Source organism: Antechinus flavipes, chromosome 2 (assembly GCF_016432865.1).
Source record: "Antechinus flavipes isolate AdamAnt ecotype Samford, QLD, Australia chromosome 2, AdamAnt_v2, whole genome shotgun sequence".
NCBI classification, from domain to species: Eukaryota; Metazoa; Chordata; class Mammalia; order Dasyuromorphia; family Dasyuridae; genus Antechinus; species Antechinus flavipes.
In genome coordinates this window covers 88769326-88783393 of record NC_067399.1, presented here as the reverse complement: position 1 = coordinate 88783393, position 14068 = coordinate 88769326, and the positions used below count along the sequence as shown (strand labels likewise).

Here is a 14068-nt window from a genome sequence, read left to right as displayed (position 1 = left end):
CCCAGCCGCGGTATAAAAGAAACCAACATAAAACATGTACCAGAAGAGCACTAGAATATACAATTAGCATTCTTCATATAAATTTCTGTTGACAGACTGACAATAAAAACGACACTGGAAAAACAAAGTCACTGTGATTATTGCTTTGTCAACTGACGAACGGAGTCATTTTGAAGGACACTTACTGTGTTATGTCCCTTTGCTCTTCTTCCATAAGTATACTCCAAAGCTAAGGTTGGTTTTGGTGGCTCATCTCTGTTCAACAAAGACAGGATGTGTTACATCGAAATATGGACCAGACTCTAATGCAATCATTTCAGTTTTTACCATGTTTTTTCTGGAAGCTTTAATCAATAGTAAGGAAAGGGAAGCTTGTGTTATGCAGATACAATGATAATTTGTGTGTGTGTGTGTGTGTGTGTGTGTGTGTGTGTGTGTGTAGTTGTTATTCAGTTGTTTCAATTGCATGCAATTTTTCGTGACCTCATTTGGGGTTTTCTGGGCAAAGATACTGGAATGTTTGCCCTTTCATTCTCCAACTCATTTTACAGATGAGGAACTGAATACATATGCATTTATACATACATATATTTGTGTATTTATGTTTACATCTATGCATGAATATATACATGTATGTATATATATATGCAGATAGATATACACATGCATATATATATATATATATGTATAAATTTTTTTTTGGTCTAGACCTGTGATAGAGCTAGTATTGTTTCAACTACAGGACTTGAACCCAGATATTTCCATCTCCAAGGCTGACCCTTTATTCTACTATCCCATATAGAAAGTCTAAAAATTAGTTAAAATACATAATTTATAAATGAGATTTTAAAGTTCCATCTTAGGGAATTTCTATATGAAGGATTTTCAGGTTTATAATGTATTCTGTTGAAGCTCATAGTTCTTAAGACAATGTCACTTTAGATGATAGGAAAATAATTATGCAGACTGTCTAAAATAAAAAAATATACATGTCAGATTTGCATAGAAGAGTCATGCTTAATAGTATTTGAAAGATGAGGCAAATGCTACTTTACATGATTCTTTCCAAGCAAATAATCTCTGGCTGAAAGAACTCACACAAAGACAAGATTTTACTACATGCAAATTTCAAGAATATTTTTTAAATGAGTAGTATTGTTCAACCCTGAAGGCTCCAAACTAAATGCTGCCCACTGTAACATTTTCTTGAAAAAAGAGATGCTGAAGTTAAAAAAAAAAAAAAGATATACACTAATATTGGTGCAACTGTAATTTAAGGAGCAATGGCTTGCTTCAAAATATACCAAATGATAAATTATCCATGATAAACACTTTGATAATCATGAAAAATATGGAATAAAAATAATTTCAACATGCCCTGGCAAAAATAGGCCACTTCAATAGCATATTCATATTATCAGAGTGGATATGATTATCCTTCTAAATAATGGAGCCTTAGCAATGAAGATGGAAAACTTCCTTGGGAGACAAAGACAAAACAGGAGAAGAAAACAGGCCATTGCCTACTATAGTCCCAGGATGCTGCTTAATATATCTTCACAAGGGCTTTAGAGGGTTTTGGTTAAAAAAAAAAAAAAAAAAACCAAACCTATGAAACTAAGCTATATAATAATACTGTATAAAAGGTTAAGACATACCTGTCAAGACATCTTAGAATAATAGTAGTCTTGCCCTAGAAATTAAAAAAAAGAATGTGTTTAATATCATCCCAAAGCAAAATTTATATAATTGTTTACATCTTTGGCCCCAGATAGTTTTACTAATAAAAATAACAAAATATCTGGAAACTTTTTATAATTATTCTTAAGTCTACTAAGTAGGAAAAAGTTAACTGTCAACTTTCCATCAGACCACAACTACACTGCTATTACTGTAATTATAAAGTCCTGAAGATGACAAATAACAAGAAATCCCACATTATATTAGTGGTCAAGTTGACAGCTGTCTTATACTTCTTATCTATTCAGTGATGCTAATTACTGGAAAAGCTAATGATTACTGGTTTTTAAAAAATTCTTATCCCAGTTATTGAGATGGAAGTAAAGAGAAAGTATAAAATTATAATAAGACCACAATAGCAAGTATGTACAAAATGTACAAGTTCCAGACACTGGAGTATGGCCAAATCTTCTTCTGCTCCTTTAGTTCTAGCACAAAACATATCTGCATTTCTTTCTCTCACAGCATGACAGTGAGAGAGTCTTGAGGTGAGAACCAAAGGTGAGCTATTGTCTGGGCTCTCCCAATAGCCACGTCTGTAATCATAGACAGGCACGTCATTTCAACTCTGGAGCTTGGTTTACTGGACAGAATACTTGTCAAAGTTTCTTTTGAGTTCTAAAACATGAATTCATCTGACTTTTCAATTCAAAATGAATTTTAAATTTTCAAAATTAATTCACCTTGACTTAAAAAATTTTAACTAGAATTTTACTACAAACAGATGATTATACTATGAAAAATGGCAGATCATATTATAATATTTAGGAATCTTTGTGATACTCTTACACACACAGGACTGTAGATAGTGACTAAACCTGGTGATTTCACTGGCACATTGAGCAGTTCCCCAAGATGAGGAAACCTCCTTTACCATATTTAACCATAGAACATATAACTATAGAAGATCACAAATCATAGTAAATAATTTCCATGAGTTGTTTTGATTGAAAAAAAAAATCACACACTGATGATCAACATGTTAAGTGATGAGCATTCCCAAACATGGTTGTCAGAAAAGAAAATTCAATCTCTGTTTCAAGATTATGCTGGAAGTCCTGTAAAATAAGTATTCTTAAGAAAACTCAGAGGGCAGCTAGGTGGTACAGTAGAGAGAGTACCAATCTTGAAGTCAGAAGGACTTGAGTTTAAATCTGGTCTCAGACACAACGCTTCCTAGTGTGTGATCCTGGGCAAGTTACTTACCCCCAATTGCCTCAGGGGAAAAAAAGAAAGAAAACTCAGGATCATCTCCATGCCACCCTGAGACTTAATTTGAGAAACTAGATATTTTGCACACACTTGAAAATGAATACTAGCGTTTGAAGTCATAATGCACAAAAAAAAGTACAGAAAGGCTTAGAAAAGGGAATTTTAGATCTGGAATACTCAACCCTCCACCTTTGACAGATAAAGATAAAGAAACTGAGGTCTAGAGAGATTAGATGATTTTCATATTTCTTTTCAAAGTATCATTTTCTTCCCAGTGACCAAAAATTTCATTCAACGCTTACATTTCCTTCATCACCTTCTTTCTCTACCATGCTGACTTACCAGTTCCTGATAATTCTACCCTTAAAAAATGTTACAAAATCTCCATTCTTGACACTACCTAACATATAGTATTAGGTAGTATGCATTAATATACATTCCATGACACTACCTAATCAGGGCGTAAATAAAGTCCTAGATAACTTATTTGGATTATTGCAACAACTTCACTAATCTTCCCTGCTTTTAATTTCTGCCATTTCTCATTGATCCCACACATTGATGTTAGATTAAACTGTCTAAAATAGAGTAGTGCTATGAAATTCTCTTAGTTAAAAGTGGTTTTCCCATTATTACCAATGGCATGGTGGAAAGAGAGTTTGATATCCAGGAACAATGATTTTGAAGAATTTATTTATTTGGTGTCTTGCAAATCTAATCAATTGGGCTTTCAACTGAAAATGAAAGGAGAGAGAGAAAATTGCTTTTGTGCATCCACCAAGCGCAGAGCCTGGAGAACAGCTACAAAATAGAAAAAAATAACAGTTACAATGGTCAAGAGTTGACAGAAGATCAGATGCCAGAAAGGAGTCAGCCAAAGGAGTCTCCATTGCAGGGTCTCAGGAAGTCATGTCTGGCTTTGTGCCCGTGAACACTGTTATTATTGAATCAGTAGGATAAGATCCATGAATGGAGTATGATTCTAGAAGGGTCGATTATCTTTGAAAGAAACACTAAAGGTAAAAGGGAGGTGTGGTGTAACCTTGTATATTCAGAAAATAAAACCATATGAGGAAATCCAAGAATCATAGTAGGGAAGCATGGAGTAGGGAGGTGGGGGGTTAAGATTGAAGCCAGAAGTCCAATTGCAGAAAATGTAACATAGACCATCTAAACAAAAATGGAGAAGATGTGAGGAGTTTAGGAAACAGATTTACCAGGCCAGCACACCCTGTGCTCTCCTGATGGTGAGGGAGACTACTTATTTATTATCTAGACTACTGCTAGAGTTCTCTCACTGCCAAAGGCCACAAGGAGCAAATACTTTCTTGATATACCTGGATGATAATTTCATCTCACAAAGGGGTAGGAAATAAGGGGAAATTCTTTTCTTAATATAGTTCTTACTAACAAGGATAAAATGTTGTTGGAATGGAAATTCTGGGAAGCAACAGTGAAAGACCAATCTGTCTTTTTTATTTTATTTTATTTTTATTTTTATTTAATAATTACTTTATATTGACAGAATCCATGCCAGGGTAATTTTTTTACAACATTATCCCTTGCACTCATTTCTGTTCCGATTTTTCCCCTCCCTTCCTTCATCCCCTCCCCTAGATGGCAAGCAGTCCTATATATGTTAGATATGTTGCAGTATATCCTAGATACAATATATGTTTGCAGAACCGAACAGTTCTCTTGTTGCACAGGGAGAATTGGATTCAGAAGGTATAAATAACCCGGGAAGAAAAACAAAAATGCAGATAGTTCACATTCGTTTCCCAGTGTTCTTTCTTTGGGTGTAGCTGCTTCTGTCCGTCATTTATCAATTGAAACTCAGGTCTCTTTGTCAAAGAAATCCACTTCCATCAAAATATGTCCTCATACAATATCGTTGTCGAAGTGTATAATGATCTCCTGGTTCTGCTCATTTCACTTAGCATCAGTTCATGTAAGTCTCTCCAAGCCTCTCTGTATTCATCCTGCTGGTCATTCCTTACAGAACAATAATATTCCATAACATTCATATACCACAATTTACCCAGCCATTCTCCAATTGATGGGCATCCATTCATTTTCCAGTTTCTAGCCACTACAAACAGGGCTGCCACAAACATTTTGGCACATACAGGTCCCTTTCCCTTCTTTAGTATTTCTTTGGGATATAAGCCTAATAGAAACACTGCTGGATCAAAGGGTATGCACAATTTGATAACTTTTTGGGCATAATTCCAGATTGCTCTCCAGAATGGTTGGATTCGTTCACAACTCCACCAACAATGCATTAGTGTCCCAGTTTTCCCGCATCCCCTCCAACATTCATCATTATTTTTTCCTGTCATCTTAGCCAATCTGACAGGTGTGTAGTGGTACTTCAGAGTTGTCTTAATTTGCATTTCTCTGATCAATAATGATTTGGAACACTCTTTCATATGAGTGGTAATAGTTTCAATTTCATCCTCTGAAAATTGTCTGTTCATATCCTTTGACCATTTATCAATTGGAGAATGGCTTGATTTCTTATAAATTTGAGTCAGTTCTCTATATATTTTGGAAATGAGGCCTTTATCAGAACCTTTAACCGTGAAGATGTTTTCCCAGTTTGTTGCTTCCCTTCTAATCTTGTTTGCATTAGTTTTATTTTTACAAAGGCTTTTTAATTTGATGTAATCAAAATTATCTATTTTGTGATCAGTAATAGACCAATCTGTCTTAAGAGTTTGTGATAGACATGTGCAAAAATTTTAAAGCAGCCCTTTTTGTATTGGCAAGGAACTGGAAACTGAGTAGATGCCCATAAGCTGGGGAATAGCTAAATAAATTATGACATATGAATGTTATGGAAGATTATTGTTCTAGAAGAAACGATCAGCAGGATGATTTCAGAAAGACAGGAGAAACCTGCATGAATTGATATTAGTGAAGTGAGTAGAACCAAGAGAACATTGCACACAGGAACAAGATTATGTGATGATCAACTCTGATGGATGTGGCTCTTTTCAACAGTGAAGTGATTCAGGCCAATTCCAATAAGCTTGTGATGGAAAGAGCCATCTCCATCCAGGAAAAAAAAAAAGCCAATGGGGACTAAATCAGGTACATTACAATATAGCATTTTTATCTTTTTATTGTTTACTTTCTTTTTTCCCCTTTCTCTCTCTCTCTCTCTCTTTTTTAAATCTGATTCTTCCTGTGCAGCATGATAAATGTGGAAATATGTTTGGAAGAATTACACAGATTTAACCTATATTAGATTACTTGCTATCTGGGGAAGGAAGGTGGGGGAAAGGAAGAGAAAAAATCTTTACATGTATTTTGAAAAATAAAAAAAAAAACTATTATGTAAAAAAAAAGTTTGTGCTAGAGTGAAGAAAGACAAACAGTTTGATTTGCACCTTATATTTTGAAAAAGAATAAAAATTTCTAGTTCCTTCAACTGATTTTTGTATGGCATGGTATTAAAGTGCTTCACCATCCTCTAGAAATTCTCCCATTTTTAAAGCTCCTTCTTAAAATGTAGAAATCATCCTTAAGTATCCCTGACTATCCACTTAGGTTATAACCTGTACTCCTTCCCCACTTGGAAATTCTATGACTTCCTTAGAAATTCCCTGGATGTTGATAGGTCAGCTTTGATCTTAATTTTCTGGATTCTAGATCTCTACAACATGCCCCAGACATCTCCAGCAATGTCATCACAAGGCAGTCCCCATCTTCCCTTTCCAGCTCCCTTTTAGCTCCCATTAGATTGTAAGCCTTTCTGAGGGTAAGCATGCTTTATTTATATGCTGCACCTTTAACACAGTGCCTAGTGCATAGTAAGAGCATAATATAAAAATTCTTAATAAAATCAAACTCAAAAAAAATCAATCAAAACTTTCTCTGTCTCTCTTTTTTTTTTCTTTGTCTCTGTTTCTGTCTCTCTGTCTTTTTGTCTCTATCTCTCTCTTACATTTCTTTTCCCCTCCCCACACAAGGATGTCTATATATTGGATGACAGAATCTAGATCAAGTAATATTTCAATAGAGTACAAAGTAAGGTCAATTCACATAAGAAAGTATTTATAGAGATGAATATAATCTTAAGTTTGTGTTTAATCTATTTTACAAGTACAGGATAAGGAAAACATGGCTAGATAATTTCTATGAAAAACATTTCAGGGTTTTAGTGGACTATAAGTTCAATGAGTCACCATAGCAGCTAAAAAATAGTGTAGAGAAACTTAGTCCCCTGCCATATTCAGATTTTGTTGGGCCACCTCTACAGTAATGTAGTACAGCACATTTTTTAAAAGACAGATAAACTGGAATACAACCAGAAAAGGGTCACCTGAAAAATGAGAGAATTTGAAAACATTGGTTGAAAGAATTAGACTTGTTCATCCTGGAGAAGAGAAAATTGAAAGACATGTTGCATGTCTTCAAATAGCTGAAAAACTACCCTGTGTAGAAGGGATTTTTTTTTTCCTGCTGGATCCCATAAATCAGACCTAAGAACAGTAAACAAATAGAAGTCACAGAGAGGTAGATTTTGTTTTGAAGGGAAAAACTTTTGAGCAACTTGTGTTGTCCAAAAGGAGATGAGCTGCCTTGGAAGGGGGCTCCCCATCCTTGTAGGTCTTCAAATAAAGGTCCAATGTCCACTTGATGAGAATATTATAGAAATGATTTGAAATCCTGTACATGGACTCTAAAGCCCATAAGCGCAGATATCATTACCTGTTATCTTAATCACCTTAGCATCTACAAATATCTAGTAGTGCCTTGCATATATATTCAATAAAACATTGTTAAATGAACTACATATTGAATGGCAAAATGAAGAAATAATCAAGAAATTTTTGATCATCATATGAATTCTAAATAAAGCTTTTAAGTAAAAAATATTCAGATGAATCAATTTCACAATTACCATCAAAATATATCATAGCAAGTATATTTAACCTTCCTATCACTTAAGCTTTTAATTAAATTGTAGTTTAAAAATAACATATAGTATTCTTTGCTCAAACTTGTAGCTAGAGAGGAAAAAAGAGGAGTTAATTATTAGATTTGGGGTGGCCTAATAGTTAACTATGATTTCAATTCCTACAAGTAAGAGGGATCATTTGTTACTAATTCACCAGAAATTTTTAGGAAAAAAATCAAAATAAAATAATTTAATCATCACTTGAATATATCCAAAACTCCCAAACTTGTTTCTAAAAGTTCATGTTAATTTTAAGATCATTAACACTTGAATAAAGGATGAGATTCAAATTTCCAGAACTTTGAAATGGTAGTCCAAATCGCTCACAGTTCATGAAAATTGTTTCTAACGGGTATTTGTCATAGTTCTGGACAAACACATTTAATTTAAATGAAGAACTTGCAGTTTTATAGTTCAAATAAAATCCTGATTCATAAAATGCTATTAGAAAAAGCATTCTGTATAAATAAGCTATTTCTACATCCCAGTAGATGGCTAAAGTATTTTCAATTTCTTTCATTAAATATTTATTGAGCTCTTATCATAAGCAAGACATTGTTCTAAGTACTTTTAGGGGATATAAAAATGAACACAATATTAGTCTTCATTCTAGTAGAATTTATGATCATGTAAGGGAACACACACACATAAGATCATTAGAATATAAAACTGAATGCAATGAGTTAACCAAAAAAAAAAGACACAGAAGCAAAAAATGACTTAGAAATAAGACGTGGGAGACTCAGGAAAGGATTCCCAGAGAAGGTAACATATTTCACCTATGCTTGAGCAAATGTAGTTGGGATTTCAATAGGAGAATAGGAGGCACCCTATCCAGGGTACCCTAGAGGAAAGTGAAAAGAAGGGAATGTTTAGGGAAAGGCAAGTAGAACCAGGGTAGTATTGAGAAGAGAAATAGTCAAAGACAGGGCTGGAAAAGTAGGTGCAAACAAATTCACAGAAGTAGATTATAGATACTGGGACTGATTTGATGTGGAAAACAAGGCAGAAAGGATCAAAGTGAGTGCTAAGGTTTCAGGCCTAGAAGAATGGTTAGTAGTACTGGTAAGAAAAGTAGGAAAAAGGAAGAGCAAGTTTTGAGGGAAGAATGAGGAGTTTAGTTTGAGACATTAGTGACACAAACAGGGCAGTTATGCCAGAGACAATGACAAGTCTAGACCTTGGAAGAGAAGCTGAAGCTGGAGACAGTAATTTGTAAATTCTTCAGACAGTATTTAAGAGGCATTCAAGTCTAGCAGCACCCAGTTAAATCACTAAAATTAAATGCTTTCTAACTGGAAAATCTTGTGCTATATATACTAAGACTTCCACTGTTCTTTGGGTCATCAGGAATTTTGTGTTTTATGGGATTTTGGAGTTCTCTGACTTCTAGCATGACTGTTAGAATGATAGGGGTCAGGGCAGGGAGAGACGGGAAACAGGAAGCCCTAATCTGTGATTTGGTTTGTAAATTTGTTTTTAAAAATTTTTATAATTGTACTTCAATGTAATTGGTATCCTTTGAAGTTCTAAATATTTTTGTTTTATGCATTTGAAAATATTATTCTGGGAAGAGGATCATCAGTAGGCTTCACCAGATTGTCTAAGGGATCCTCTAGTTCCATGCAGTGAATTTCAAGAAAAGCAGCTCCAGAATGACAAAAGCCTGGGCTCAAACCCTGCTCCAACCCATTCATGTCATTTCCCTGGGCCCAGAAGGTAAAGAGCAGAACAGCTGCCAGTCTACTCAAGACAGAGGAAATGCCCTACATGGATATCTACTTATCTATCTATCTATCTATCTATCTATCTATCTATCTATCTATCTATCTATGTATCGATCTACTTCCTGAACTGTGTTCTTGTACAAGTCAGAATGGGAGAGGGGGCCCCCATGCTAAGAGATGGAGTCATGTCCACAGCCACACAGATGTGTCTCTGATTCCAAGACCAGCTCTTGAAGCCACTACTTTTTGCTGCTTCTCCACTGGAAGAATATCAATATTAAAAATTCTGACTTTGTTTCAGGAAGCTGCTTAGGATGACTGAATGGACTACACAGTTTCAATCAAGCTTGTCCTTCCTCCTGTTCAACTCTGGGCTGAGTTTGCTATCAATCTGTAGTAGTGGTAGTGTCTGGCACACAATAAGTGCTTAAAAAATGCTCTTTGACTTATTATTTAAGATAGATGGCCTGATAGATCCATTCAAGGGGCCTAATCAAAACTAGGGGTAAACAGAGGGCAATGCAAAATTGGAGGACTGAACAAGTTGTGGATTGTGATTGTGATAGAAAACTACTGTGTTATAAAAATTATAAGCAGGATGCTTGCAAAAAGGCCTGGGAAGGTTTATATGAATTGATGCAAAGTGAAACAAGCGGAACCAACAGAACATTGTACACAGTAACAACAATATTATACAATGATCAACTGTGAATGATAGTTATTCTCAGCAATACAAAGATCCAAAACAACTGAAGGACCTATGATGAAAAATGACATCCACCTGTATAGAAAGAACTGATTAGTGCAGACTAAAACATGCTTTTTAAAACTTTTTTATTCTTGTTTGTTTGGTCTGTGTTTTTTTTTTTTTTTTTGAAACATGGTTAATACAGAAATGTTTTGCATGACTGCATGTATATAATCTATATCAAATAGTTTGTCTTCTCAAGGAGGGGAGAGTGAAGGGGGAAAGGAAGGAAAAAGAGAACTTTTAAAATAATATTTTATTTTCCCCCAATTACATGTAAAGACAATTTTTAACATTCATTTAAAATTATTAGTTTGAAATCAAAATTTCGAAAAAGATAAAAAAATTTTGATATAATGTAATGTAATAAAGTTTGGTAGGCAAAAGTAGGCTGCATCATATTTCCTAAAACTTGCATGCAAAAAATGGCATAAAAGATACCATCCCTCAAATGTATGATCAGAGAAAGAAATGAGCCTCCTAGAGTGAATGATGAGAGATGGGAACCCTAAAGCCTGTACCTGTACCTGAATAATAGGAAAGGAGTTGGAAGAAGGTCTCCAGATGTTTGGATGGTGATCTGCAGCAGTGAAAAGAGTACCCAGATCAATGACATTACAAACCAGTGAAGTATTATTTAGGTGATTATTTCAATTTTAGAAATAATTTTGAAACAAAATCATATCAGTCATCAAGTTACATAGAAAATTTTAGTGACCAAACTTCTAAACCAACCTAAAAATTTTAATAGAGATTTTCATATAAGACAATTGAAAGACAGCAGGAAATCATTTATATTACCCCATTTTTACTGCCAATGAAGAATACAGATTTTTCACAGACTTCTATTCCATCTCCACCATTTTCAGAAATTTCTTTCTTCTCTACTTCAGCTTTTGCAATTTCCCAAAGTGTATCACTGTGTGAATCAGAGAGACAAATGTCAGGCAAAAGAAATTTTTTCAAGTATTTACTTCATATTTAGTATTCTAATGATTAATAAGTTGATTAAGACAATGAATAAGATGGAAAATCTATAAAAAGCATATACCTCATAATGCATTAGACTCTCTATAATCTGGACTATACAAACCCTTACAACATATACAATCCAAACTAACAAGTACTTGTGAAGGATCTACTTTGTGTAAAGCTCTGAGCTGGGGCCTGGAAATACAAAGACACAATGAAGGAGGAGACTGTCTTTAAGGGACTAGAAGAACTCATATTCTACTTGAGGAACACAACATGTAAATAGGTAAGTATGAACAACATAATTTGAAGAGGAAAGGTACAAATAATTGGGGGAGAGAAAAAGGCTTTCCAAAAGAGATGCTAAGCTGATTCTCAAAGGAGGCTATAAAGTCAAGGGTTGTAGAGTGGAGGAAGGAGGATATTCTAAGCCAGGCAAAGGTTCGGTGGGAGGAAATGCGATGCCATTGGGGCCTACATAGTATTGTATATATTTTTATATGCCATTACCAAAGACATGTTTTAAAAAATGTGGATTTGATTCAGGGTATCTCATAAGAGGCAAGGAAGTGTAGTGGAAAATAGCCTCTAACATCCTATCCATCAGCTCCAAAACATGTCACAGGGGTATGCTATCTGTTTTTTTTACAGTTTTTTTTTTTTTTATTCACTGTTTCCCCCACTTAAATGTCAACTCCTTCAGAGCAAGGACTGTCTTGTATCCTTAGTGCTTACTTAGCACAGTACATGGCATAAACTAAGTGTTTAATAGATTCTGTGTGTGTGTATCTGTCTGCCTGTCTCTCTCCTCCTCTTTGTCTGTCTCTGTCTCTCCTTTCTCTCTATCTCTCTGTCTGTCTCTGTCTCTCTCTCTGTCTCTGTCTCTCTCTCTCTCTGTCTCTCTCCTCTCTCTGTCTCTCTCTGTCTTTCTCTCCTCTCTGTCTCTGTTCCTCTCTCTGTCACTGTCTCTCTCTGTGTATCTGTCTCTGTCTCTCTATCTCTCTGTCTCTGTCTCTCTCCCCTCTCTCTCTCTCTCTCTGTCTCTCTCTGTCTCTCTATCTCTGTCTCTGTCTCTCTCCTCCTATCTCTCTCTCTCTCTCTGTCTCTCCTCCCTATCTCTCTCTCTCTGTCTCTCTATCTCTCTGTCTCTCTCCTCCCTATCTCTCTCTCTCTGTCTCTCTATTTCTCTGTCTCTGTCTCTCTCCTCCCTATCTCTCTCTCTCTGTCTCTCTCTGTCTCTCTGTCTCTGTCTCTCTCTCTCTCTGTCTCTCTATCTCTCTCTCTCTGTCTCTCTCCTCCCTCTCTCTCTCTGTCTCTCCTCTGTCTCTCTCTCTCATCTCTGTCTCTCTCTGTCTCTGTCTCTCTCTCTCTCTGTCTTTCTCCTCTCTGTCTCTGTCTCTGTTCCTCTCTCTGTGTCACTGTCTCTCTCTCTGTGTCTGTCTCTGTCTCTCTGTCTCTGTCTCTCCTCTTTGTCTCTGTCTCTCTGTCTGTCTCTCCTCTCTCTCTGTCTGTCTGTCTCTGTCTCTGTCTGTCTGTCTCTCTCTCTCTCTCTCTCTCTCTCTCTCTGTCTCTCTCTCCTCTCTCTGTCTCTGTCTGTCTCTCTCTCTCTCCCCTTTCTGTGGGAGGGAGAACACGAAAGAGAAAGAGAACCACGTAAATAGCCCGCTTTCCTAGCAAGCGGAGGCAACCAGCCCTGATTAAGCGCTTACTGTATACAGGCAGGCACCCTGCACTGCCTTCTCAGCCCCTTCCCCAAATGATCCATGTGAGCTTCCAAAGGGTTCTTCCCTGCTCCCTCCCTTTCCCCTCCAACTATCCGAACCTCCCATCCTTCACCCTCCCCAGGGAACTCAGGCCGGGATACCTGGGCATCTTGGCCTCCCCAAAGGCGCTGGAGCGAAACCCCGAGTTGAGCAAGGGGACCTGGAAGGGATGGACTTCCTGGTTGCCATGGCAGCGACGCCGCCAGGACGAGCGGCGCGGCGAAGAGCGGCTTCATGGGAAATGTAGTTCTTGGGTTTCTCGGGAACATTATCTAGAATCCAAATCTTACAATTCTAGGGGTGATGTTGGGTTGGAGGAAGGGAAGGGCTCGGAGTGCCGGATCTGGAGAAGGCTTTCAAGCCAGGAGAACTAAACATGGCCGTTTCTAAGTCACGGGCGGATGGCAAGCTGGACTCATGGCCGGGAAAGCTTGGGCTCGAGTCCCTCCTCGGACCCATCCTGGGCGTTGGGAAGTCATTCTCTGGGATCTTAGTTGCAGAGAAGGGTTGGTCTGCATTGTTATTCCTCCGGAAACCATGCGTCAAGTCCCCAGCCCGTACCAATACCATCAGAGATCAGTCTCTGTCCCTGTCCCCATCCCCTGATAACCACTGTGTTCCAGGCCTCTGGGGTGAGAAGCTGAGATTGCGGTTGGCTGCATTTGTGGGTTCCATTCTACAAATAAAACCTTCCTCAAATTTTCCTAGAACTTCCTTGACCCTTTGCTTCCTATTCACAGCGTGGGCTGCTCTCTCCAATTGCTAGATCCAATTTCCCTTTCTAAGCCATCCTTCTTGACCTCTCTGCAGCTTTTGCTATTTGACCTTTTCTTCCTGGAAACTCTCTCCTCAGTTTTTCTGGAAATTTTAAAAATTAGTTCTCGGCGGCTGGGTGGTGCAGTGGATGGAGCACCAGCCCTGAAGTCAGGAGGACCTG

At 37.0% G+C, this 14068-nt stretch overlaps 1 protein-coding gene across 1 annotated transcript in view; it reads right to left on the bottom strand.

The window, feature by feature from the left end:
* Positions 1 to 13559, bottom strand: part of DYNC2LI1 (dynein cytoplasmic 2 light intermediate chain 1) — a 41359-nt gene extending 27800 nt beyond the window's left edge. Inside the window, 5 exon segments of the mRNA XM_051975186.1 lie at positions 186 to 255; positions 1659 to 1693; positions 11198 to 11315; positions 13233 to 13339; positions 13341 to 13559. Coding sequence (XP_051831146.1) covers positions 186 to 255; positions 1659 to 1693; positions 11198 to 11315; positions 13233 to 13339; positions 13341 to 13400 — 390 coding nt within the window. The 5' untranslated portion in view covers positions 13401 to 13559.
* Between the last annotated feature and the right edge of the window lie 509 nt (positions 13560 to 14068).